Source organism: Hyla sarda, chromosome 1 (genome assembly GCF_029499605.1).
Source record: "Hyla sarda isolate aHylSar1 chromosome 1, aHylSar1.hap1, whole genome shotgun sequence".
Taxonomy (NCBI): domain Eukaryota; kingdom Metazoa; phylum Chordata; class Amphibia; order Anura; family Hylidae; genus Hyla; species Hyla sarda.
The window spans coordinates 495,208,987-495,233,934 of record NC_079189.1 but is presented as its reverse complement, the minus strand read 5'-3'; the positions used below and the strand labels follow the sequence as shown (position 1 = coordinate 495,233,934).

General features: G+C 42.8%; 1 protein-coding gene across 4 annotated transcripts in view; it reads left to right on the top strand.

Moving 5' to 3' along the window:
* Window positions 1-6,023: 6,023 nt before the first annotated feature.
* The window catches only part of AP3S1 (adaptor related protein complex 3 subunit sigma 1), a 71,306-nt gene continuing 52,381 nt past the window's right edge, over window positions 6,024-24,948 (top strand). The window contains exons 1-3 of one of the 4 annotated variants that reach the window (XM_056537429.1): window positions 6,024-6,306; window positions 16,055-16,146; window positions 18,894-19,005. In XM_056537429.1, coding sequence (XP_056393404.1) covers window positions 6,238-6,306; window positions 16,055-16,146; window positions 18,894-19,005 — 273 coding nt within the window. In that variant the 5' untranslated portion in view covers window positions 6,024-6,237. Of the gene's footprint in view, window positions 6,307-9,405; window positions 9,537-16,054; window positions 16,147-18,893; window positions 19,006-24,948 lie in introns of those variants that run through there. The other 3 variants (XM_056537427.1, XM_056537425.1, XM_056537426.1) reach the window with 3 other exon arrangements.

Below are 24,948 nucleotides of genomic sequence, written 5' to 3'. Positions count from 1 at the left end.
GGGCCAGATGTTACAGAACTACAACTCCCAGCATGCCTGGACAGTAAGGGCATGCTGAGGATGTGTAGTTTTGCAACATCTGGAAGGGCACAGTGGTCTCCAAACTGTGGACCTCCAGACGTTGCAAAACTGCAAGTCCCAGCATGCCCAGGGCTGTCTGGGTATGCTGGGAGTTGTAGTATACAGGGTCCCATAACAGCAATGCATGTCGCTTTACGGCGACGTGCATTGCTGTAAAGGGCCCGACCGCGGCTGAAGATCCACTCACCTGTCGCCGCCGCCGTCTTCATCGCCGGGATCCGGGTCTTCAGGGACGAAGTAAGTACCGGGGCCGGGCCCCAGCACTCCCCCGTCCCCCGCCGCGTCCTCCGATCTTCCTCCCGTCCTCTCCGGACTTCCAGGGGCCGGGCAGGGCGGGAGGAAGTAACCGCCCCCCCCCCCCCCCCCTGCGATTGGTCGGTTAACTAACCGACGGATCGCAGGGGATCGGAGGAGGTGACAGGCTTGCAAAATTACCGGGCGTTCGGGTCCCAGAGACCCGATCAGCCCGGTATCGCCGCAGATCGCAAGGGCGATTTCCCCTGCGATTTGCAGCGATCGCCGACATGGGGGGCCTACATGGCCCCCCTCGGCATTTGCCCTGGATGCCTGCTGAAGCATTTCAGCAGGCATCCGCTTTCGATCCCCGCCCGGCGCGCGGCAGGGACCGGAAACCGCCAGGGCGTAAGTTTACACCCTGGGTCCTTAAGTACCAGGGCGCCGGGGCGTAAAATTACGCCCTGGGTCCTGAACAGGTTAAAAAATGAATAAAAAGTGATCAAAAAGTCCGATCAAAACAAAAATCGTACCGATAAAAACGTCAGATCACGGCGCAAAAAAATGAGCTGTCATACCGCCCTGTACGTGGAAAACTAAAAAAGTTATAGGGGTCAGAAGAGGACACTTTTAAACGTATAAATTTTCCTGCATGTAGTTATGATTTTTTCCAGAAGTACGACAAAATCAAACCTATATAAGTAGGGTATCATTTTAACCATATGGACCTACAGAATAATGATAAGGTGTCATTTTTACTGAAATATGCACTGCGTAGAAACGGAAGCCCCCAAAAGTTACAAAATGGCGTTTTTTCTTTGATTTTGTCGCACAATTATTTTTTTCCGTTTTGTCGTGAATTTTTTGGGTAAAATGACTGATGTCACTGCAAAGTAGAATTGGTGACGCAAAAAATAAGCCATAATATGGATTTTTAGGTGGAAATTTGAAAGGGTTATGATTTTTAAAAGGTAAGGAGGAAAACGAAAGTGCAAAAATGGAAAAACCCTGAGTCCTTAAGGGGTTAAAGTGGGATTTGAAAAGGAAGAATTTGATTTCTTTACACTAAAATGCTGGGGTTACCCCAAATTTTTCACGTTCACAAGTGGTAAAAGGAGAAAATGTCACCGTAAATTTGAAAATACACTTTTTTGCAGTAAGGACATACCTCATATCTGGACGTAAACTGCTCTGCAGGTGAACACCAGTCTCAGAAGGGCAGGAGCGCAGTCAGGGGCCTTGAGCATTTACATAGCTGCCTATGGAGCCAGAACAGCGGGACCCCCCCTCAAGGAGCGTGTCATGGGATACACTTAGTTACTAAAGTGGGGTACGGTGGGATGTAAAATGATAAAATAGGTTATGTTCCCAAAATGATGACCCAGAGCATAGCCAAAAGTAAAAAATATGCCCACCCCAAACCCTATACTCTGAATCATCATTCTGAGAATGTGATGAGTGTGGCCGTCCCTAACCTGTTGCCTCAAATGCGCACCCTGCTCAGGTGGAGAGAGAGCGCTGCGCATTTGAGGCAACATAAAAAAGTCCCCAATGATAGTGACTCAGTGACCCATTTTTTTTTTTTATAAAAGAGTTTTTGGGGCAATTTATTGGTTTAATGGGGTTAAAATATGGAATGTACTCTGGACTTGGTACATTGGGGTCAAATTATGGGAAATTAAAATGAAAAGAGAAAATTTAGTACTGCATGGAAGTGTGATACTCCCTGAAGCAGTTTTTAATGCAGAGGCCCGGATGATTGGGGCAAGTGTCACATTGAGTGGTGGTGTCCTTCCGAATCCCCCTCCTGTTACACACACTGCATTTTTACTGGGATCGTCCCTTCTTTCTAGTGTGGGGGACCTCACCTGGAAAGTGCTGGCCTGGGACGATCCTGGCACCTATAACTTCAGTTCCTTGGGAAGTCCGGCCTGCTCTTTCCCGGTCGCCAAAGATCAGGACCTTTAATACTTCTTCTTGGAACTGGAGGAATGTCCCTGTGTTGACAGCGTACTAGGACAGTACAAAAGAGTTGTACATGGCAACATGTACCAAGTAGACCGCAACTTTTTTGTACCATACCGTGTTTTGCACATAGCCATGTATGGCTTGAGAACTTGATCAGAAAGATCAACTCCCCCCATATACTGATTGTAGTCCAGAATACAATCAGGCTTGAGGACCGGTGTTGTGGTACCTTGCACAGGGACAGGTGAGCTGCTGTTACCATGAATAGTGGTCAGCATAAGGACATCCCTCTTATCCTTATACCTGACCAGCAACAAGTTCATCCCTCCAGAGACCCATAACTTTAATATTTTTCATCAACATTTGCCCACAGTTGTGAAGGTTTAAAAAATGATCTAGACAAGAGTCCATCAGATTAAACACATTTCACAAGTAAAAATTTCACACACGAAAATTTGCAGGTACTCTCACAGCATGTAATTAGCTTGTTTGGGACATGAACTCTGCACCCAAGGGTAACTTGGGATACCTGCGTATTTCACACAAGAAAAATAGGGCTTTAAAAAATATCATTTTGGGTGCATTTTATTAATTTCAGAATGCATATGTGAACAAGAGCAAATTGAAATGGGCATGGTCAGATCCAAAAATATTTTATATATTGTTACTGATGAAAATTAAAAACCTTTTTTTTAATATGATTGTTAAACAATTTTTAGAATATTTAATAAAGAAAATGGCTCCTGAAAATTCCACCACTAGGGGTCCCCACACCTACTGGGACACTAGCCAGTCCTGCAGCAGCATCAGGCTTGTCAATGAGTCATGGACAAGAGCTGAGTCATGGACAAGGCTGCATGAGCAGACACAACCAATCACCTCCCACCACCACAAGGGAGGGACACAACCCCTTTTATAACAAATATAGGTGATAGAGGCATAAAAATAAGATGTACATGGTCAGGATTAGGTACTGAGTAAGATATAGTTAAGACCTATAATTTTTAATGATGTCCTGAAAGCAAACAGTGTTCCTTTCCTTCTGGGTCCCACCGTTAAATCAATCAAATATGGCCTAAGCTGGGGCATTGTCAAACACGAGATGAACAGCGTAATAAAATATGGGGCATGTTTCCTCCTGTTTAAACGCAATGTACAAACAATATGTCCCACAAATGATGCATTTGTAAAAAAAAAAAAAAAAAAAAAAAAATAATAAAAAAATAGCATATTTAAATTTTTTTCACTGACTTTGCAACCATTCCATCCACACAAAAGAACTCAAAGTACTCACTTTATGGTCTAGGTATATACTTTAGGGGGTGTAGTTTGCAAAATAGGATCACTTGTGGGGGCTCTGTATGGTTCTAGCAGCTAAAACTCTTTGCAGGCATGAAGTGCGCGGCCTATAATCCATTTGGCCTAAAATGATGCCTTGAAAGCCGAATGGCGCTTATAATATAAGAAGCTACCGTATATACTCGAGTATAAGCAGTTTTTCAGCACGATTTTTCGTGCTGAAAACACCCCCCTCGGCTTATACTCGAGTGAACTCTCCGCCTGTCAATCCCTTTCAGTGGTCTTCAACCTGTGGACCTCCAGATGTTGCAAAACTACAACTCCCAGCATGCCCAGGCAGCCATCAGCTGTCCAGGCTTGCTGGGAGTTGTAGTTTTGAAATCTCTCGAGGTCCGCAGGTTGAAGACCACAGCGGCTTTCGTCATCATCCAGACCCCCCCTTTAGTTTTCTACTCACCTCCCCTCGGTGGGAAGAAAGGGTGAGCTGGTCCGGGCCATCTATGCTGCAGGGACCGTCCAGTGGGGAGGGTTAGTCGTTCCGGGCTGTCCACTTTCACCGGGGGGGGACCCTCTTCTCCACCCGGCTCCGGACTAGTGACGTCCACAGGTTGAAGACCACTGGATTGACAGGCAGTGATGATGAAGGGGGGGGGGGAGGGGGTGGGATGATGACAGGGGGATGATGAAGGGGGGGGGGGGATGATGACAGACGGTGATGATGAAGGGGGGGATGATGACAGGTGGTGATGATGAAGGGGGGGATGATGACAGGCGGTGATGATGAAAGGGGGGGGATGATGACAGGGTAATGATGAAGGGGGGGGATGATGACAGGCGGTGATGATGAAAGGGGGGGGATGATGACAGGGTAATGATGAAGGGGGGGATGATGACAGGCGGTGATGATGAAGGGGGGGATGATGACGGGGGTGTTAATGACGGGGGTCTGGATGATTACATGTAGGGGGATGATGTATTTCCCACCCTAGGTTTATAGTCGATTCAATAACTTTTCCTGGGTTTTTGGGGCGAAATTAGGGGCCTCGGCTTATATTCGGGTCAGCTTTTACTCGAGTATTTACGGTATGTGCAAAAAAAAAAAAAAATGTCTTACTAATGATGTATTTGTGAAAAAAAGCTAATTTATTTTTTTTCCCACTGACTTTTTAATAATTCCTGCTAAAAAATATGATGTTAAAATACTTACTATAACCCCTTAGTGAATACCTTTAGGAGTCTAGTTTTTAAAATGGTGTCATTTTAGGGTGTTTCTGTGTTTTACCACCTCTCAGTTTCTGCAAACCTTGCTTAGCATAAAAAAGATGTACTTGAAAAAATTTCAATTAAAATTGTTAGGATTCTAATACATTTAAAATGTTAATTTAAAAAAAATGATAACAAAATAAAGTAGTCATATGAAAGTATACGTTTTATTAACTATTTTCACAGTATGTATAAATATATGCAACCGATCATAATTTTTTGCATTGTAAAAAAAACTAAAAAAAAAATTACAAATGATATCGGCTTAGGCTGCATTCACACCATGTTTTTACGTTACGGGTGCCGGACCCGGCTGGGGGAGGGGCAAACGGTGACTCCGGTCAGCTAATTTTTGACCCGTATCCGGTTTTGTGACCAGACCTTAAACTGTAGTATACTACGGTTTTAGATCCTGTCAGGGAACCGCATACGAGTCAAAAACGAGCCAACCGGAGTCACTGTTTGACTCCGGTCGGCTCATTAAAGTAAATGGATTTCAGCGCTGGTCTGGCTGAGGTACGGGAGAGCCCGGTTTGCCCCTCCCCCAGCAGGATCCGGCACCCGTAATGTAAAAACGAGGTGTGAATGCGGCGGGACTGCATATGGCTGGGGGGGGGGGGAGCTAAAACCGGGCGCTCCTGTATACCTGCCGTATGCCGCCCGTATGTAATTCATTTCAATGAGCCAACCTTCACTCCGGTCAGCTCATTTTTGCCCCGTATGCGGTTTTTCCACCGGACCTAAAACCGTAGTGGACCACAGTTTTCGGTCAGCGTTTCACTCCCGTAAGCTCACTGAAATGAATTACATACGGTCCCTTATGGCTGAAAACGTGGTGTGAACCCAGCCTTACTTTTACTATTTACCTATAGTACAACTTGTGACAAAAAACAATGTCAGAATTCTTGTGATTGGCAAAACATTACCAGAATTATTCATTAATAAAGTCATATATCCCTGATTTGAAAAAACAGGCTTGGTCTTTAAGTGGTGTGCATGCTGGGAGTTGTAGTGTTGCAACAGCTGGAGGCACCTTGCCTTACAAGAACGTCTCCATAAGCAGTATAGCAATTCACATTACAGCCGTCATTCATTGACTCACCGCCTTCCCCGAGCCGCTTACACTTCTGGCGCGTTATTAGTGACGTCACGAAGCTGCCGCTGCCATTCCGCGATCGTCAACCCTTGCCAGTAACGCGCTGATTGGCTAGCCTTCCAGTCACATGACTCGAATGACGTGTCCCGGGAAGTGGCTGATGTAGCTGTATCGAGTGGGATCCGTGAATTTTAACGTGGAGCGCTGGAGACCCGGGCGGCGATCAGGAGATCACATACGTGTCCGGGGGCGACATCCCGGTCGCTTGCGCTCCAGTTGCACATTCCGGCGCCATCATGATCAAAGCCATCCTCATCTTCAATAACCACGGCAAGCCGCGGCTGTGCAAGTTCTACCAGCACTACGTAAGTGACACCTGCTGATGGGGGAGCGAGGGGGTGACAGATGTCGGATCAGCCACTGATGAACTACAACTCCCAGCTACACCAGTGTCAGGCTTTGTTCTGTGTTGGGTGGGCTCAGATGCCATGCTGTGCTGTCAAACCTTCTCATATGTCATAGGGGTCTAGTACCATGCATCCAAATAGGAGCCATGAAGGTAATGTGAACGAAGCCTGAGAAGAGTATTAGAAGATACATTCTACTGCTTTTTGAATTGGTCCATTATATCAGTGTTTTCCAACCAGGGTGCCTCCAGCTGTTGCAAAACTACAACTCCCAGCATGCTGGGAGTTGTAGTTTTGCAACAGCTGGAGGCACACTGGTTGGAAAACACAGCATTATATGACACTTAGGCAGGGGTCACACCGATCATCACAAATACCAGGTAAAATGGTTGACCCTGTTAACGTAAATAAGGTCCTCCAGGGGCCATCGATCTGCTCCTGCAGTTTTTCCCATTGTTCTGGGTCAGTGATGGAGTAGAACAATGGAAATGGTTAACAGCGAGATGTTACACACGGTGATGTCAGTCTAGTGACATCTGTCTGACCAGCCACTGGTATATGAACTACAATTCCCAGCAGGCCATACTTCGTTAGCTAAATTTTGGATTTTGTTTACGTCTACGTTGGGTGGACTCTTCAGATCGGCTGCTTTGGCTTTCTAGGCATGCTGGGAGTTGTAGTTTTTTGCAACAGCTGGAGGTACAATGGCTGGGAAACACTGCTCCATATCATCACTATAATACTTAGACCCTTTGAACTGAACATATACCTAAAGACTCCCATATGCATTAGGGAAAAGTTGATTCCTCCGGCTGGCTGGCTATGTTGTGTGTATGGTGAGAGAAGGATTGGGCAACTTGGATTTCAGTGCTTAACCCCTTAAGGACCGGAGGTTTTTCCGTTTTTGCATTTTCGTTTTTTGCTCCTTGCCTTTAAAAAATCATAACTCTTTCAAATTTACACCTAAAAATCCATATGATGGCTTATTTTTTGCGCCAGCAATTCTACTTTGTAATGACGTCAGTCATTTTGCCCAAAAATCTATGGTGAAGCGGGAAAAAAAATCATTGTGCGACAAAATTTTAAAAAAAACGCTGTTTTGTAACTTTTGGGGGCTTCCGTTTCTACGTAGTACATTTTTCGGTAAAAATGACACCTGATATGTATTCTGTAGGTCCATACGATTAAAATGATACCCTACTTATATAGGTTTGATTTTGTCGGACTTCTGGAAAAAATCATAACTACATGCAGGAAAATTAATACGTTTAAAATTGTCATCTTCTGACCCCTATAACTTTTTTATTTTTCCGTGTATGGGGCGGTATGAGGGCTCATTTTTTGCGCCGTGATCTGAAGTTTTTAACGGTACCATTTTTGCATTGATAGGACTTATTGATCGCTTTTTATTCATTTTTTCATGATATAAAAAGTGACCAAAAATGCACTATTTTGGACTTTGGAATTTTTTTGCGCGCACGCCATTGACCGTGCGGTTTAATTAACGATATATTTTTATAATTCGGACATTTCCGCACGCGGCGATACCATTTATGTTTATTTTTATTTTTATTTACACTGTGTTTTTTCTTTTATGGGAAAAGGGGGGTGATTCAAACTTTTAATAGGGAAGGGGTTAAATGATGTTTATTCACTTTTTTTTTGCACTTTTTTTTTGCAGTGTTATAGGTCCCATAGGGACCTATAACACTGCACACACTGATCTTTTACATTGATCACTGGTTTCTCATAAGAAACCAGTGATCGATGATTCTGCCGCATGACTGCTCATGCCTGGATCTCAGGCACTGAGCTGTCATTCGGCGATCGGACAGCGAGGAGGCAGGTAGGGGCCCTCCCGCTGTCCTGTCAGCTGTTCGGGATGCCGCGATTTCACCGCGGCTATCCCGAACAGCCCACTGAGCTAGCCGGCATGCTTTCGGTTTCACTTTAGACGCGGCGTTCAACTTTGAACGCCGCGTCTAAAGGGTTAATAGCGCGCGGCACAGCGATCAATGCCGCGCGCTATTAGCCACGGGTCCCGGCCGTTGTTAGAGGCCGGGCCCGACCCGCTATGACGCGGGGCCACGCCGTGGCCCCGCGTTATAGATCGGGAGTGGACACATGACGTTCCAGTACGTCATGTGTCCTTAAGGGGTTAAAGGGGTACTCCGGTGAAAACCTTTTTTCTTTTAAATCAACTGGTGGCAGAACGTTAAACATATTTGTAAATTACTTCTATTAAAAAATCTTAATCCTTCCAGTACTTATTAGCTGCTGAATGCTACAGAGGAAATTACTTTCTTTTTGGAACACTGATGACATCACAAGCACAGTGCTCTCTGCTGACATCTCTGTCCTTTTTAGCAACCATGCATAGCAGATGTATGCTAAGGGCAGCATGGTGGCTCAGTGGTTAGCACTGCTGCCTTGCAGTGCTGGGGACTTGGGTTCAAATCCCACTAAGGACAACAATAAATAAAGTGTTATTATTATTATTATTATAATAATGTCAGCAGAGAGAACTGTGCTCGTGATGTCATCAGAGAGCATTCCAAAAAGAAAAGAATTTCCTCTGTAGTATTCAGCAGCTAATAAGTACAGGAAGGATTAAGATTTTTTAATAGAAGTTATTTACAAATATGTTTAACTTTCTGCCACCAGTTGATTTAAAAGAACAAAGGTTTTCACCGGAGTACCCCTTTAATCCTTTAGTTCTTGCTGGCCATAAACTACAGCCAGAGGTGTCTGACAGCTTCTTTTTCCCCTTTCCCTATTAAAGGGAATCTGAAAGCAGGGTCACCCACATTAACCTGAATATACAAACAAATAGCGTGAGTGACCCTGGGTCTAACACTTCTTACCGGGTGAAAATTGGTGCAGTCATCCAGGAGATAATAATCTTATTGCTAATAAGGTAATTCCTTCTCATGTGCACTGGAGGCGGACCCTGCTGTATGTGTCATGCTTTCTCCCATCCACTCCGCCCCCTTCCCTGATGACTCCGCCCCTTCATCCCTTCTATTTCTCCCTTTTTCCTCAGCATGTCTACAAAGAGGCGGAGTTATTGGCCGCTGCGGGCTGGAGAAAGCATTGCTCATACAGCAGCAGCCATCTCCTCCTCGGAACAATAACCATATTAGCAACAAATTAAATGTTTCATGAACGGCTGCACCGATTTTCACATGGTAAGAAGCGTTAGAACCAGGTTCAACAGTACTATCTGCCTGTATACCCAGGTTCATGCAGGTGACCCTGTTGTCAGTTTCCCTTTAAAAACACATGCATGCACAGCTGAGCATAGCGTGCATGTGTATGGGGGCAGCAGGAGGAATAGTCAACTGAACAAGTATTTAACTGAGAGCCATCTATGGTGTGTGGGCTTCGGTGATTAGCCAAGCAGGGCGCGTTCCCCTCTTATATGCTATTTTAGCGGGACTCAATAACCTAACAGACCATTCTATCGAGTCCTGTTAAAGGGGTACTCCGGTGGAAAAATTCTTTCTTTTTTTCTTTTTTAAATGAATTGGTGTCAGAAAGTTTAACAGATTTGTAAATTACTTCTATAAAAAAAATCTTAATCCTTTCAGTACTTTTTAGCAGCTTTATTTTTTGAATTTCTTTCTTTGTGTTGTCCACAGTGCTCTCTGCTGACACCTGATGCCCGTATCAGGAACTGTCCAGAGCAGGAGAGAATCCCCATAGTAAACCTATGCTGCTCTGGACAGTTCCTGACACGGACAGAGAGCACTGTGGACAACACAAAAAAGAAATTCAAAAAATAAAGAATTTCCTCTGTAGCATACAGCTGCTAAAAACTACTAAAAGGATTAAGATTTTTTAATAGAAATAATTTACAAATCTGTTTAACTTTCTGGCACCAGTTCATTTAAAAAAAAAAAAATAAAAATAAGTTTTCCACCCGAGTACCCCTTTTAAATTAGTGTATATGGCCCGAACTGTATCACTAGGGACTCAGTAAGGGTCATCGGCGCCTGCTGCTGCCTGCCCTAGTATATGTTGTTGGTGGGATGCCTGTAGTGGACATCTTAAAAACACAGTAGGGGAGATTTAACAAAATCTGTGCACAGGAAAAGTTGCCCATAGCAACCAATCGGATCGCTTCTTTCATTTTGCAAAGGCCTTGTCAAAAACGAAAGAAGGGATCTGATTGGTTGCTATGGGCAACTAGGTTACTTTTCCTTTGCACAGGTTTTTTAAAAATCTCCCCCTTTAAGAACACACCATAACACTTTCAGGATCTATGGTGGAGATTTATCAAAAGCTGTGCAGAGGAAAACTTGTCCAGTTGCCCATAGCAACCAATCAGCTTGCTTCTTTCATTTTCATGAAGGCCTGTGAAAAATGAAAGAAGCGATCTGATTGGTTGCTATGGGCAACTGAACAACTTTTCCTCTGCACAGGTTTTGATAAATCTCCCCCTATGTGTTACAGCCAAACTATGTCAGCAAATTCCCTAAAATATTCTATTTGTGTGCCAAACACCATCTTTCTCGCTCTTCTATAAGCAATTGAATTATTGTGTAATATTTGAATGCTTCCCATGGTTTTCAGCGCTCCTCCTCCAAGGAGGCCCAGCCCGCTACAGTATATTGTCACAGTATGGCGTATATTGCTTTTATGTCCGGGCACATGTATTTTCTATGTATCTGCACTAACTCTTTTATTGGACATTCACACACAGTCTGGATAAATGGATGAGGCCAGCCGTCTCTCACATGACCCCGTGTAATGAGATTTAGTGACGGATGGCTAGTAACAAAAGGCGCGTTTATATAATGAAGGGCTGCGAATGCTTCCCAACAATCGCTACTCACTAAAGCACATGATGGATCTGTTGTCCTTTGATCAGTGAAGAGTAGCAGGACTGTCCCTCATTTGCACGGCTATTCCTGATATAGTGATGAAAGCGTCTGTTGTCTACTGTGTTACTGTTCATCTTTTATTACTATTTACACCTTCATTAAAGGGATCGCATGGAGAAGTGTTTAAAGCGCATCTCTGCTTGTATATTTGGAGCAGAATATAAGTAATATACTCAATAATCTACATTTATTGTGACTGTTAAACAGTCTTTAACAACCAGGGTGCCTCCAGCTGTTGCAAAACTACAACTCCCAGCATGGCCGGACAGCCAAAGGCTGTCCGGCCATGCTGGGAGTTGTAGTTTTGCAACAGCTGGGGGCCTCCTTATTGGGAAACACTGCTGTAAAGCACACAATGCAAATAAAAGAAGTATATGGGGGAATTACTCCCTCATGAGTGTCTTTGTTTTTCTGTAGGCCCGTCCAGATATGAGGTAAGCTCTGCTGCTCCTACACTCCTACTCCTACACCAGATCGGGCTCTGGTTACATTGGGGATGTTTATTAAGCTGGCATACTCTCTGAAGTTGCACCTTTTTGGGCAGGATTGGCAATATTGGCTTAAAACTCGCCATTTCTACTCAAAAATGGCCAATTTTTGAGGATTTATGACACTTGCACCAAGGGGACCTGATGGAGACTGGATGAAGGCTTGGCCCTCAATGGTGGGGGTGTGCCAAGCGCATGCCTTCCCCACATGCAACTTTCGGGCAGACTTGCCACACCTAAAGGTGGTGTGTGTGTGTGTGTGTGTGTGTGTGGCTGTCGTTACACACACACACACACAGACACAAACATATATATATATATATATATATATATATATATATATACACACACGTATGTAACGACAGCCACAGACCTGCTGATGTGTATATGGGTGGTGTACATATGTGTAACGGCAGCCACGGACCCGCTGATGTGTATATAGGTGGTGTATATATGTGCAACGGCACATGGGCGATATATATGCTCACTTGCAGACACGTAACATGAGATCCGGTTGAAGATGGGCGAGTCGGTCAACTGAGGCGAAGACTGCGATCATCCCCCATTTTTTGAACAACAGCCACCACTATGAGTATAATCTTTTCTCTTCCCCCTGTATTATTTCTGTGCTTTCCCCCCCCCCCCCTTTTTTTTAAGGAGAAGGGATGATAGTGATCTTTTTAAAACGGTCAGGATTTATGTTTTGAAAGACAGACTGACAAGACAGGTCTGGACATTGGGTGATGGAATTTAAGCTCTACCTTAGAGGCCCATACCTGATGGTTTGAGGACAGCAGGGGATCACCTTAAGAACCCCGTAAGGGGTCGGCAAGGTACAAGTCCCTCTTTAGGTCCCTTCCACAAATGTAGGTCGAGAAGAATTGACATCGTCCACAATCAGTGGAACCATTGCAAGAGGTAGCGGGACCTGGTGAGTGGTCACCCTTGTGCTTTTACAGACATGCAAAATGGTCTATGTTAATCTGTCCATAATTAATCTTTTATATTTAAGTAGATTAGGCTATAGTTACTTGGAATTTATTTGGTACATTATCTATTAGCCGACCGTTCATTGATATATGGCCAGGTATCTCTTCTGAAAAAAGCAAAAGAAAAAGACGAGGGGGGTACCATGTGGGCAGGATTGCCCATTTGTAACATGGCAGCCTGTGACATCTTGAATTCCAATGAGCAAGCGCAAGGAGGCGTGGCCCGGATACAGGACTGTGACAAATTTTTTGACCCAGTGATGTGGGTTGGCCGATGACGCGGACTGACGACTTCCGGTATGGCCGGAAGTTGTGATCCGGGACTTGCGCATTGAGTTTGTTTACAAACGGAGGGAGCGGAGTGAACAACCATGCGCTATTGGAGGAGTGACGCAGCCAGCAACAGCTGATGACCGCCCACTACACCGGAGATCATGAATATAGGTACACAATCGGACACTGGAAGTATTGTAACTTGTCACTTTCAAGTGGGGTTTTGCACTATATGATTATTGGAAGATGCTTTTGTTGTATATGTATCTTTATATGCTAATAGATCACTGTGAGTGAGATTGTTTAATCACTGTTTACTATATGACGTCACGGGATTGTGACAGTTTTTGACACCTCCCGCTCATCAATGTGTGCTAATTGAGGGGCCTATAAATATATTGTGCATTTCACTTGTGCTTGTGCTTGAGAAAGGCTCTATTGAGGAGCCGAAACGTTGCGCTTTTCTACAGATGTGTGAATAAATACACCCGCACGGGGTTACACGTACTTGGAATGCCGCTCTCTTTGTTTTGTGGTGAATTACTTGGGGCCTGAGTCGGACCCTGGAGCTGACCACCCAACAGGATCTGGAATCCTTGGCAACAGCCACGCATGGTGCTTCTTCATTTGGATTGTTTCTTATATATATATATATATATATATATATATATATATATATATATATGTAACGACAGCCACAGACCTGCTGGTGTGTATATGGGTGGTGTACATATGTGTAACGGCAGCCACGGACCCGCTGATGTGTATATAGGTGGTGTATATATGTGCAACGGCACATGGGCGATATATATGCACAATGGCAGACACAGACCTGCTGTAGGTATTAAAGAAGCAAGCGCCTCTTAGTAAATCCTCTTAGAAAATGTGAGGAGCTTCACTAACATGCAGCGGATAGTACATTTCTGCCATTGGGGTATGGCCATACATGGGTTATTGACTTGGAATGTGAGGAAACATATTGCACAGAGTACTTTTCTGTGGTGTCCTTTAGTGCTGTTTAGTTATACATCATAATGTGCTCAGATGCTCATACTAAGAGCTTTACCCATAATAATGCTGACTCTAAAACAGTTATTCAGGTACATATATATGATTTGTTGTATGATAGAAAAGCAGGCACATGAGCTTTATCTGTTCAATAAAAAACATTGGTAACTGCTCATATCTGTGCTTTTTATGCCTACAGCAATGTTTTTTTGCCTTTTTTTTTAAGGGTAGGCGTCACACGTGCCATATTTTGCTGCATATTTTCCTACACATTAAGGATGGGTACTCCCGTGGAAAACTTTTTATTTTTTTAAATCAGTTGGTGCCAGAAAGTTAAACAGATTTGTAAATTACTTCTATTAAAAAATCTTAATCCTTCTTTTACTTATTAGCTGCTGAATACTACAGAGGAAATGGTTTTCTTTTTGGAAAACAGCTCTCTGACATTATGACCACAGTGCTCTCTGCTGACATCTCTGTCCATTTTAAGAACTGTCTGAGGGTGGGTTCACACTACGTTTTCTCCCATACGGGAGCGCATACGGCAGGGGGGAGCTAAAATCTCGCGCTCCCGTATGTCACCGTATGCGCTCCCGTATGTCATACATTTCAATGAGCCGGCTGGAGTGAAACGTTCGGTCCGGTCGGCTCATTTTTGCGCCGTATGCGCTTTTACAACCGGACCTAAAACCGTGGTTGACCACAGTTTTAGGTCCGGTTGTAAAAGCGCATACGGCGCAAAAATGAGCCGACCGAACGTTTCACTCCGGCCGGCTCATTGAAATGAATGACATATGGGAGCGCATACGGTGACATACGGGAGCTCGAGATTTTAGCTCTCCCCTGCCGTATGCGCTCCCGTATGGGAGAAAACGTAGTGTGAACCCAGCCTGAGTAGGAGAAAATCCCCATAGCAAACATATGCTGCTCTGGACAGTTCCTAAAATGGACAGAGATGTCAGCAGAGAGCACTGTGGTCATGATGTCAGCAGAGAGCTCTGTTTTCCAAAAAGAAAACCATTTCCTCTGTATTCAGAATCTAATAAGTACTGGAAGGATTAAGATTTTTTTTAATAGAAGTAATTTACAAATCTGTTTAACTTTCTGGCACCAGTTGATTTAAAAAAAATTTTTTTTTTCAAGGGAGTACCCCTTTAAAGTCAATGGGTAACAAAAGACTCATCTGATTGTGCTACCTTTTGACTTCAATGGGTAGAAAAATACGCAGCAGCAAAATACGGCACATGTGACCCTATCCCAACATTTGTGGAATATTTTTTCCTTTATGATGTCTAAGTATCTTTGTGTATGTGACAGCACGTTTTGGACCAGATTAGTTATAGCTTTAAGCCAGCAAATGTTTATTCATATGTGAACCAGAAGCTTTGTTAAATAAGCCCAGGCTAAATAGTATAGCATGCTGCACTATTTTGTCTGACAGTAACTTGTTAGACCCCTCCAAAGTCAATGGAATCTGCCGGGTGCCATTGGTATCGAGCATACACAGGAAAGAAGAATGGTGGTGTGAACCCAGCCTAACACAGGAGATGCTGCACCATGATAATACTACCTATAAAGTACACACTGTGCTTTTGGTGTCTGATCCTATTATGAATGACAGAACCAGATAAGAGATAAGAATAAGAGATTGGTTCCCTGCACAGTCTCCGCACCGCAGAAACTGCTTCTGTATTGCTGTATGTTGTAGAGATGTCTGTTCTGCAAGGGTTATAGTTACTGAATGCACATAGTGCTGGCAGGACGCAGTCCACAGGGACGGATTCCAGAGATTGTTATCCTCCTGAGACTGTTAGACAAATACCCTTATAAGTGCGTATCAGTGCAGTCAGTGCATGTAGAATAGAATATTGTTCTGCTGGTTTACAGTATGTGCCTTGGTGCAGCGTTACAGGTTAACCCTTTTCTAGGATATTTACTGATAAGTTCCCGCAGCTGGTTCTCAGATGAAGCGTCCATGTGACTGCTCCCCCTTGGTAACACTGCTCTGTTCTCTTCCTCTGACCTAGTTTTCATACATTACTGTTAATCTTTATATTTTCAGAGTGAAGATATTCAACAACAGATTATCCGAGAAACATTCCATTTAGTGTCTAAAAGAGACGAGAACGTCTGCAACTTCTTAGAAGGAGGATTGTAAGTATAAAAAGCTTTGTGTCATTGGTCAGATCTGTGAAGATTTACATGAATAAGTCATAAATCGCTTCTGAAATATAAAAAATCACCCATGAATAGGAGTTCTTGAGTTGTCTGTCCAGTTGTTATATTCAGATATTCTTGTAACCGATCCATCTATTTTATGTGGCTTTGAAGAACCTAATTTCATCCGTCGTCATAGACAGTCCCTCTAAGAATGTGGGTCTCCCTACTGGCACCCCTGGCAAACAGCTGACTTTGCCAGGAAAGCTGTGACCTGTCGTGCATTTTCCTTGCAGCAGAAGTATTTCATGGCTGTAAAATGAATGGTTGTCCATGTAATGGAGGAAAGGCTTGAGTCAGAATGGGAGCTACGGAGCCATTTCTGAAAAGGTTCCCTCCCCCCCCCCCCCCCCCCCCCCTTCATTAAGTCTTAAGTCTCATTAAGGGAACTCCTGAGCTGGGGAACCATAATCCATCATCGGGCACAGGAGGAAGCCATAGGGTAAAGGATTACTGGGTTTTCCAGACTTATTATTATTATTAATACTTTATATTAATATTTTTATTATATAGTACTATATTATAATAGGTTCAGCAGCTTTTTAATATTCATTTTCCATCTTGTAGCCCTCAGCTGGCAGTCCCACACTAGGTACATTCCTGATCTAGAGACATCTCTTTATTTCTATTCTTTTGGGCCTCTGCAGTTTTGGGCTCTTAGTCATGTACTTCCTGGTTGAGAAGTTGCTCAGTACTACAATTCCCACAGTACAATTTATCACAGTATCTCCCTCTCCCCCTGCCTACTTTCCCCCCAGCAGTCCTACTAGTTTCCCACTTAGAGCTGTTGAAGAACATCTAATTTCACGGCATACTATAGCCCAATCAGTAAGATTGCACTTGCTGTATTCGTTGCCTGTCTGCTTCTCTGCCTGTGACATTACTCAGCACAAGGCAACATGCTGTGAGCACGGCTCATTCTACCTAGATGTCCCAATTAAGATACATATGTATATGACAGAGAGATGATATAGGCTGTAGGGGCTGGTCAGAGGTGGTGACATCACTCAGGAGCTAGACCTCAGAGACAAGATCCAGCAACATCTCCTGAGACAGCAGATCATAAAGGATGAGGCGGGGAGCTGGAGAATACCACACTGAAAATAAAAGAACTACACACTATACTTCCTGTCAGTGGTGAATCACATGCTAGTCAGTGCAATATATGAGAACACTATTTTAGTAAGTGAAATATCTTTCATAGCCTTATTTAAATACAAGGAAAACTGGGTTATAGTGCGAACAGAAGTAAAATGGAGTATCACTTACTAAAATTAGGTCTCCGTGTTGTCAAGATATGACCTTCCGGTATGCCGCACTATGTCCGCCCATCTCATGCTTGTTCATTTTTTTTTTCACTCTCGCGTTACTAGAAGTGAAGAAATTAATGTGCATATGAGGGACCGTCATAGTGAGGCATACAAGACCAAGGCAGATGAGCTTGAGAAGCTGCCCCGCCTTCATTGCATACGTAACAGAATTAGCATTCTAGCAACAGGGACCATATCTTCACAACTAGGGGACCAATTTCAGTAAATGATGCCTGATTTTCCTACTGCTCACCTGCAATATAACCCAGTGTATTGGGTTTAGTGTGGTGAACAGCCTGACAGTTTCCCTTTAACGGAGGAGAGTTCTTAAAAGGTGCACGGTATTACAAAGCTTTTCTGTTAAGGACAGGTGGAAAAAAAGGTACACAATATCATTTACTGACGTGCTTACTATTCATGTACATTACACTGCAAGAACAGTCGGAGTATATATATATATATTTTTTTTCTACTTTTATTTATTTATATATAATTTAAAGGGAACCAATCATCAGATTTTACCCTATATAACGCTTGGTAAAGCGTCATATAGGGTAAAATCTTTATTTTCGCCATTCCCGGGGGACGCTCCTGCCCCCAGGGATGGTGAAGATATGAAGTTATAAACTAGTCACCGCCGCCGCCGTAAGTAGTCACCTGGGCGGGGAGCTCTTCTCATCTACTCCCGTTCTTCGGCCGGCAGCGACGCCCCCTCCGCTTGATTGATGGGCTGCGTCATTGTTCCGCTCACTGAACAGACGGAGCAGAGTGATGACGCGGCCCGTCAATCAAGCGGAGGGGGGTGTCGCTGCCGGTCGAAGAACGGGAGTAGGGGAGAAGAGCTCCCCACCCAGGTGACTACTTGCGGCGGTGACTAGTTTATAACTTCAAATCTTCACCATCCCTGGGGGCAGGAGCGTCCCCCGGGAATGGTGAAAATAAAGATTTTGCCCTATATAACGCTTTACTAAGCGTTATATAGGGTAAAATCTGATGATTGGTTCCCTTTAATAATGCCTTGACAGGTTATCGTTTAGCATTTAGGGCCTGGGGCCAAATATGCTCTTTGGATATCTGCATGATTCATTTGGTGTTTTACATTGTCAGCTTTTTCAGGAATAACTGTATTTTATTATAAATAGTTTGTAACTTCACCGATAGATCTAATATTAGCTGAAAAAAATAAGCCTGTAGGAGTCAAAGAGTTAGTATATATAAAACATTTTTTCTGGTCGGGCTCAATAAATCTCTTGTTGAACATGAATGTTAATATTAATTCATGTGTAGCTAAATGCTTATTTTTAATATATAAAGTGGACTAAGCCGAAATAGCAGTGATGGATCAGGCTTGATTGATGTTTATTCTGTTTACAGGTTAATAGGGGGATCTGACAACAAGCTGATCTATCGACACTATGCAACATTGTACTTCGTCTTCTGTGTGGATTCCTCAGAGAGCGAACTTGGAATTTTAGATCTTATACAGGTAAGTAGTGCATTTAAAAACATTGTAAAGAGAGAAGAGTGCTCAGCACTGGAGATAAAGCTGCTTATATTACTAGTTCAATATCGGGGACTCTATTGTATGCTGATAGGAGGTACTTTTTGCTTGAGGCACAGATGTAAATACAATGTATAAAAGAACAAAAGTTGCAGCACAGCACTCCTTGTGCTCCAGAGTGCTGTGCTGTAAGTTTTTGCTCATTTACCTTGCATTTAAAAACATCCCATGATGGGGAAAATCTGGATACAGTAAGTGTGTAAACCCTAAAGACTGGAGAAGGATATGCCCACATTGATCAGGTCTGAGCCCCGTAATTTGGTAACCGAGAATGAAAACGCTTGCAGACCTTTGAAATCACTAACCCCCGCACCGATAACCTAGCACACATTGTAAGGGGTCTCATCACTAGGATACACTATCGATGTCTACTAAAAGAAGAAAAAGAAGACGGGGGGCACTCACGATTCTTCTCTTATCCGGACATTATTAGGAGGTTGTTACAGCAGCAGGGACGCCAGATACATGTTAAATCGCATCAGACCAGCACTGAACGGGAGCTATGATGGTGATAGCTATTTTGCGCCACTCCTGGCGCTTCTTCAAACCACCGCCGGGAGCGCCGCGAAATAGCTATCACCATCATGGCTCCCGTTCAGTGCTGGTCTGATGCGACTTAACATCTACCTTGCGTCCCTGCTGCTGTAACAACCTCCTAATAAAGTCCGGATAAGAGCAGAATCGTGAGTGCCCCCCGTCTTCTTTTTCTTCTTTTGGTTATTACTTTGTACTTGTGGGGGTTTGCACCGCGAGACGACCTTAGGACTATATCCACATTACATGTGCTGGTCATTGCCGTTACCTAGTCCGTGAAGTGCATTATTACCGCTAGTGCCGACAGCTCTCTCTCCCGACTATAACTATCAATGTCTGATTGACAAGATCACATTTATGTAACCCACTCTAGAATTAAGTGGTTATGCCCCTTGTCTTGGGTTGGCTGTAATGGAAGTCCATTAAATATAATGGTTAGCAATGCAACTATCCAGAATAAACTAAGCCTACAGGAGATGGAGTTGCCCTGGCCTTTCCTAGCACCATCTTTGTGTAGGTGAATAATCCAGCTTCTGTCGATCATTTTCCTCACATAGAAAGTTTTTGCCAGATCACAGCTATGATAAGCTATAATTCTTTAGATCATTCCAAATTGTGAGAAGTATTCTGGGGAGCCACATATTCAGAACTCCAGCAAACTGCAATGAGCCCACATCATAGTCTGCCTTTAATGTTATTACTTGGGACCCTTTCAGATGGGCCAACAGGAAGCGTATTGACCCTTCCAGATGGGCCATCAGGTAGTGTGCTGATCGGCACTGGTTTTCTGAAACTTCACAAGGCTCAATCAGTTGTGCAGCATCAGCACCTCTAGATCATTCATGTAGCCCATTAAATAAATCCCTGTTGGCTGCTCATCCTCTCTCTACACAGGGCAATGTGCAACCGATGGCGATAATTTATATGGTCGCAGAAATAATGGAATCAACTGTTGAACATTCGTTTGACTTCCGATGACTTGCCCTTTTACTTGGGACTATTATTGAAAATGAACATTTCTAAAAAAAAACGCTCACTCACCCGATACTTGGCCCAAGTAAAAGAGCCTTTAGAGCAGCAGTGATATCAAACATTACCATTACTGGTGAGAACTCACATTGGGAACTATGGTATTTACTGAAGTTTCTTTTCAACACTAGTTTATTAAAATGTTCCTGTTTATTAAACATGTAGGTATTGTAACCAAAAATTCTGCCTTTTAAAAAAAAAATCTAAAACAAGTTTTGTTAGGCTATGTTCACACTACAGAACTAACAAGGAAAATGTCCTTGCTTAATTCCTCTTGGGATTCGTGCCTTTCTGTTCCATGGTGAATGGACCAGAAATGATTCCTAAGCAGCCATCATGTTTTAGGATCCAATGAATAGGTACATTGTATGTGCTTCCTCCTATACATGTAAAATCTACACTCCAAAATTTTCCTGAGTTGTATTTTGGAAATTCTAGAATGAACCAGCACCAACTCTTGAAATTTTGAGGTATATCAATCCTTAAAGAGTACCTATCATCAACTAAACTGTCCCTAATCCCCCCACATCTGTCCCTGACACTCACTAACTCTATCCCTGTCATTATTTCTGCTTCAAGCCCCCTATAAATACCTTTTAGCTGTCCTGTTCGGCAGCTCAGGATTCTGCCATGTGCGAGGGGAGGAAGGGGGTATGCCCCAGCAGGTGCTACGTCACTGAAGCCTGCTGGGGAGGAAAGCTTCGACCCTCTCTTCACGCTGGACCGAGGAGAGCAGCGGAGCTTGCAGCTGCTGGCCGGCCAGGAGAAGGTGAGATCTTTTTACACGCAGCTCTGTCACCTGTCTCCAGTCAGCTGGCCATGTCCGCAGCTGCTGCGGGCACAGCGCACGCTCCTGCCTGTCTGATTGACACGTGTCCCGGCTGCAGGCTGAGATTTTGGACTCATGCCAGCCCAGCTTGAGTCAGAAATCTATAACGGACTAGCGGCCTGAACACGTAGGGAGCCCCGTAGTGGTGGTTATTACAAAATGTATTTTAACATGAAATATCCTTTTTTTTTTTTTTTTTAAATAGAATACATTTAGTAACTTGCTAGGAAAGTGTTAATGTCCAACATATTAAAAAATGTTTTCATGACAGGTACTCTTTAACATTGACCTTTTTGTTTTTCTTAAAGTGTTATCACTTACAAAATCTTTAGACATGTTGTCCAGACATGTCAAATGTTTCGATTGCACCAGGTTTCAGTCCTGAAACATGCTGCGATTGCTAGTTATAAGCCAAGGAAGTTCACGCAGTGCGCGCCTCAGTCCCTAGCCGGCCACCACATATGAACTTTTCGCAACATAGTCTAATATGGTGAAAATATTGGGTTTTATTGTCAGCCGAGCTGCCATGAACTCCCCTGGCTGGTAACTCACATTTGCAAGGTGGCGTCATCAAAACTTTTGACATATCTGGGCAACATGTCAAATGTTTTTTCAAATGATAGTAACACTTATAAAGGATTAAATATATAATTAAACCCTTGAAAGAACTTTGTTATTAATAGTATTAATAATAGTTATTAATAGTACATATTGGTGCTGAGGAAGGTTGCACACATGGAAGGACTATTATATCAGAGTGATCATGTGGGTTCAGAAGTTGTCTGTTCGATCACTGCAAGAGCCTAGCAATGATGGACAGCCAGGCTCCTTGTGTAAGGGCTAGGATCAGTCATAACTCCATTTGCAGCAGTTTATCCCATTACATGCCACAGTCAATAATTGCATCTCAATGGTTACAGGTAGGGGGCACCTTCGAGTGCCAATAGGTATGCCAGTTACGACATACCAGAGGCGTTAAATACAGTAATATATGTGTACAAAAGCATTATACAAGCTATCACAAGATCACATTGTGAAGTCCTAGTGAGACTAAGAAGTAAAATATGTATATTGCAAAAAAACTGAAATCGTCAGCACCTTAATTAATAAGATGAGGACAAATGTGCAGGTGCACGTCGCCATGGCAAATGCAAAAAAACCATAGGAAAAGGTTGCAGCAGCACTCTACAAATGACAAGGCACATGTGTACTGTAGATATGAAATATTTAAACTCTCTTACTGCTATATAAACTATAAATGTAAATTTTAGGCTCTTTTTGATCACAACATGCTATATTTTTGCTTACATCCCAGAAAATAACAACTAGTAATGTACATGGACCCAAAATGGTTGTATTAAAAAATAATAATAATTTTACTCTTCCTGCGAGACAAACAAGCCCATATACAGTTACATCAACAAAAAAGTAGGTTCGTGGAATGCAGTAGGCATTTCCATTAAATGTGCTATCAGTGTACAAAACTAATAAAACGAAAAAACTTTATATATTTAGTATTGCCCATCAAACAAAGGCACACTATAAATGTAAAAATGGCAGGAAACAATGTGGTGTTTTTTATTTTCATTTTTTTATTGTTTTTTTTTATACAACAGTAAGCCGACATGTAAAAAGGGATATTGATACAAAATGTATTATAATTTTTAATTATACAGCAAAATATCCTTTATTTGCTGAAACTAGAATACCCCTTATGACCTAAAAGACTCCACTACAGAAATCGAATATTCGGTTACAAAATCTACATAGACGCGTCTGTCATATGGGGCTGGTCGGTTACTCTGACAGTCGATTCAGTAAGTAGAAGTGGTACTGTCTGAAGTCCTGTTACTTCTCAAGGTAATTATGTTGCTTAAACGCTATTCAGAAGCTGGTTATTGATCCCAGGCTGTCATATCATTTTACTTGAGATGGCAAGGCTGAAATATTCATGAAATAATAGAAGACTGCCATGAAATATTCATGCAGGACTGACCTAGATATTGAGATCGTGTGGCTGGTTGTGCACTGTATGTCGGGCCCTTCAAGCAGCATTAGCCATGTGAAGGATGATATTTCGCTTTGCTCCCCTGGCGGTCGACATCATGTTGTCTGTATTGATGTTCTGTAATCCAATCGCTTACTCTGTTGCTTTATATAATAGGTACCAAATTGTTAACAAAATATGCGTATGATGAAAGGATTGTACAGAGAGTATATACAAGCCACTTCTAGTGTTTATAAGGTACCTACTGTATTCCTTATTAGTCATGTCCTCATATGACAGAATGTGATATGTCATCATAGTTACATTGCCATCCTGTTAAATGGGAATAAAACAAATGCATTAACCTGTTAACTACAGTTTCGGCATCTTTTGCCAGGGCTTAAAGGGGTACTCCGGTGGAAAACAATTTTTTTTTTTTTTTTTTTTTAAATCAACTGGTGTTAGAATGTTAAACAGATTTGTAAATTACTTCTATTAAACATCTTAATCCTTCCAGTACTTATCAGCTCTTGTATACTACACAGGAAGTTGTTTTCTTTTTGAATTTCTTTTCTGTCTGACCACAGTGCTCTCTGCTGACACCTTTGTCCATTTCCGGAACTGTCCAGAGCAGGAGCAATTCCCATAGCAAACCTATCCTGCTGTGAACAGTTCCTGTCACGAATAGAGGTGGCAGCAGAGAGCACTGTGGTCAGACTGGAAATGCATTTTAAAAGAAAAGAACTTCCTGTGTAGTATACAGCAGCTGATAAGTACTGGAAGAATTAAGATTTTTTAATAGAAGTAATTTGCAAATCTGTTTAACTTTCTGGCACCAATTGATTTAAAAAAAAAAAAATAATAATAAATTACTATTTTCCACCGGAGTACCCCTTTAACTAGCAGTAGATTGATGGGCACTTTTCATAGAATCCATAGACTCTTCAGAACCATTTCTGCCAGATCTTTTGCGTTGTACAGGGAATATATTTGGCAGTGCTGCTTTATACGTCCTTTTAGCCGGATTACAGATTACATGATCTCTGGGATGCTGCTTCCTGCCTCTCAGCTGCTGGGTGTATCTTAATTCAGAACAGTTATCACCATTGTCAGGACTGTGTCCTCCTAGCTGTGGTAACAGGTGAAAGCCATAGTGTAGGGTCACTGTCACGTCTTAAGGTGATCATTTTAAGGGTAGTTGTACAAGAAAAAATATCTGAAAGTTAATAAATATTAAAGTAAAGCCCTGCCATTTTGGCATAAATTATGCCTTGCATTGGTAATGAATCTGCCCCAAAGCGTACCTCATGTCACTAGTTAAATTAGAAGGTTTATCCAGCAGTGTTTTTTTTTTTTTTTTTTTTTGGGTGGTGGTGGTGGGGTTCAATGCTGCCCAGCCTTGAAAAATAATAAAAAAAATAATAAAGTATTTAAGTTGCTTCCATGCCGCCGATACCTGTCCTGTTCTTCAGCCAATATCTCTAATGCA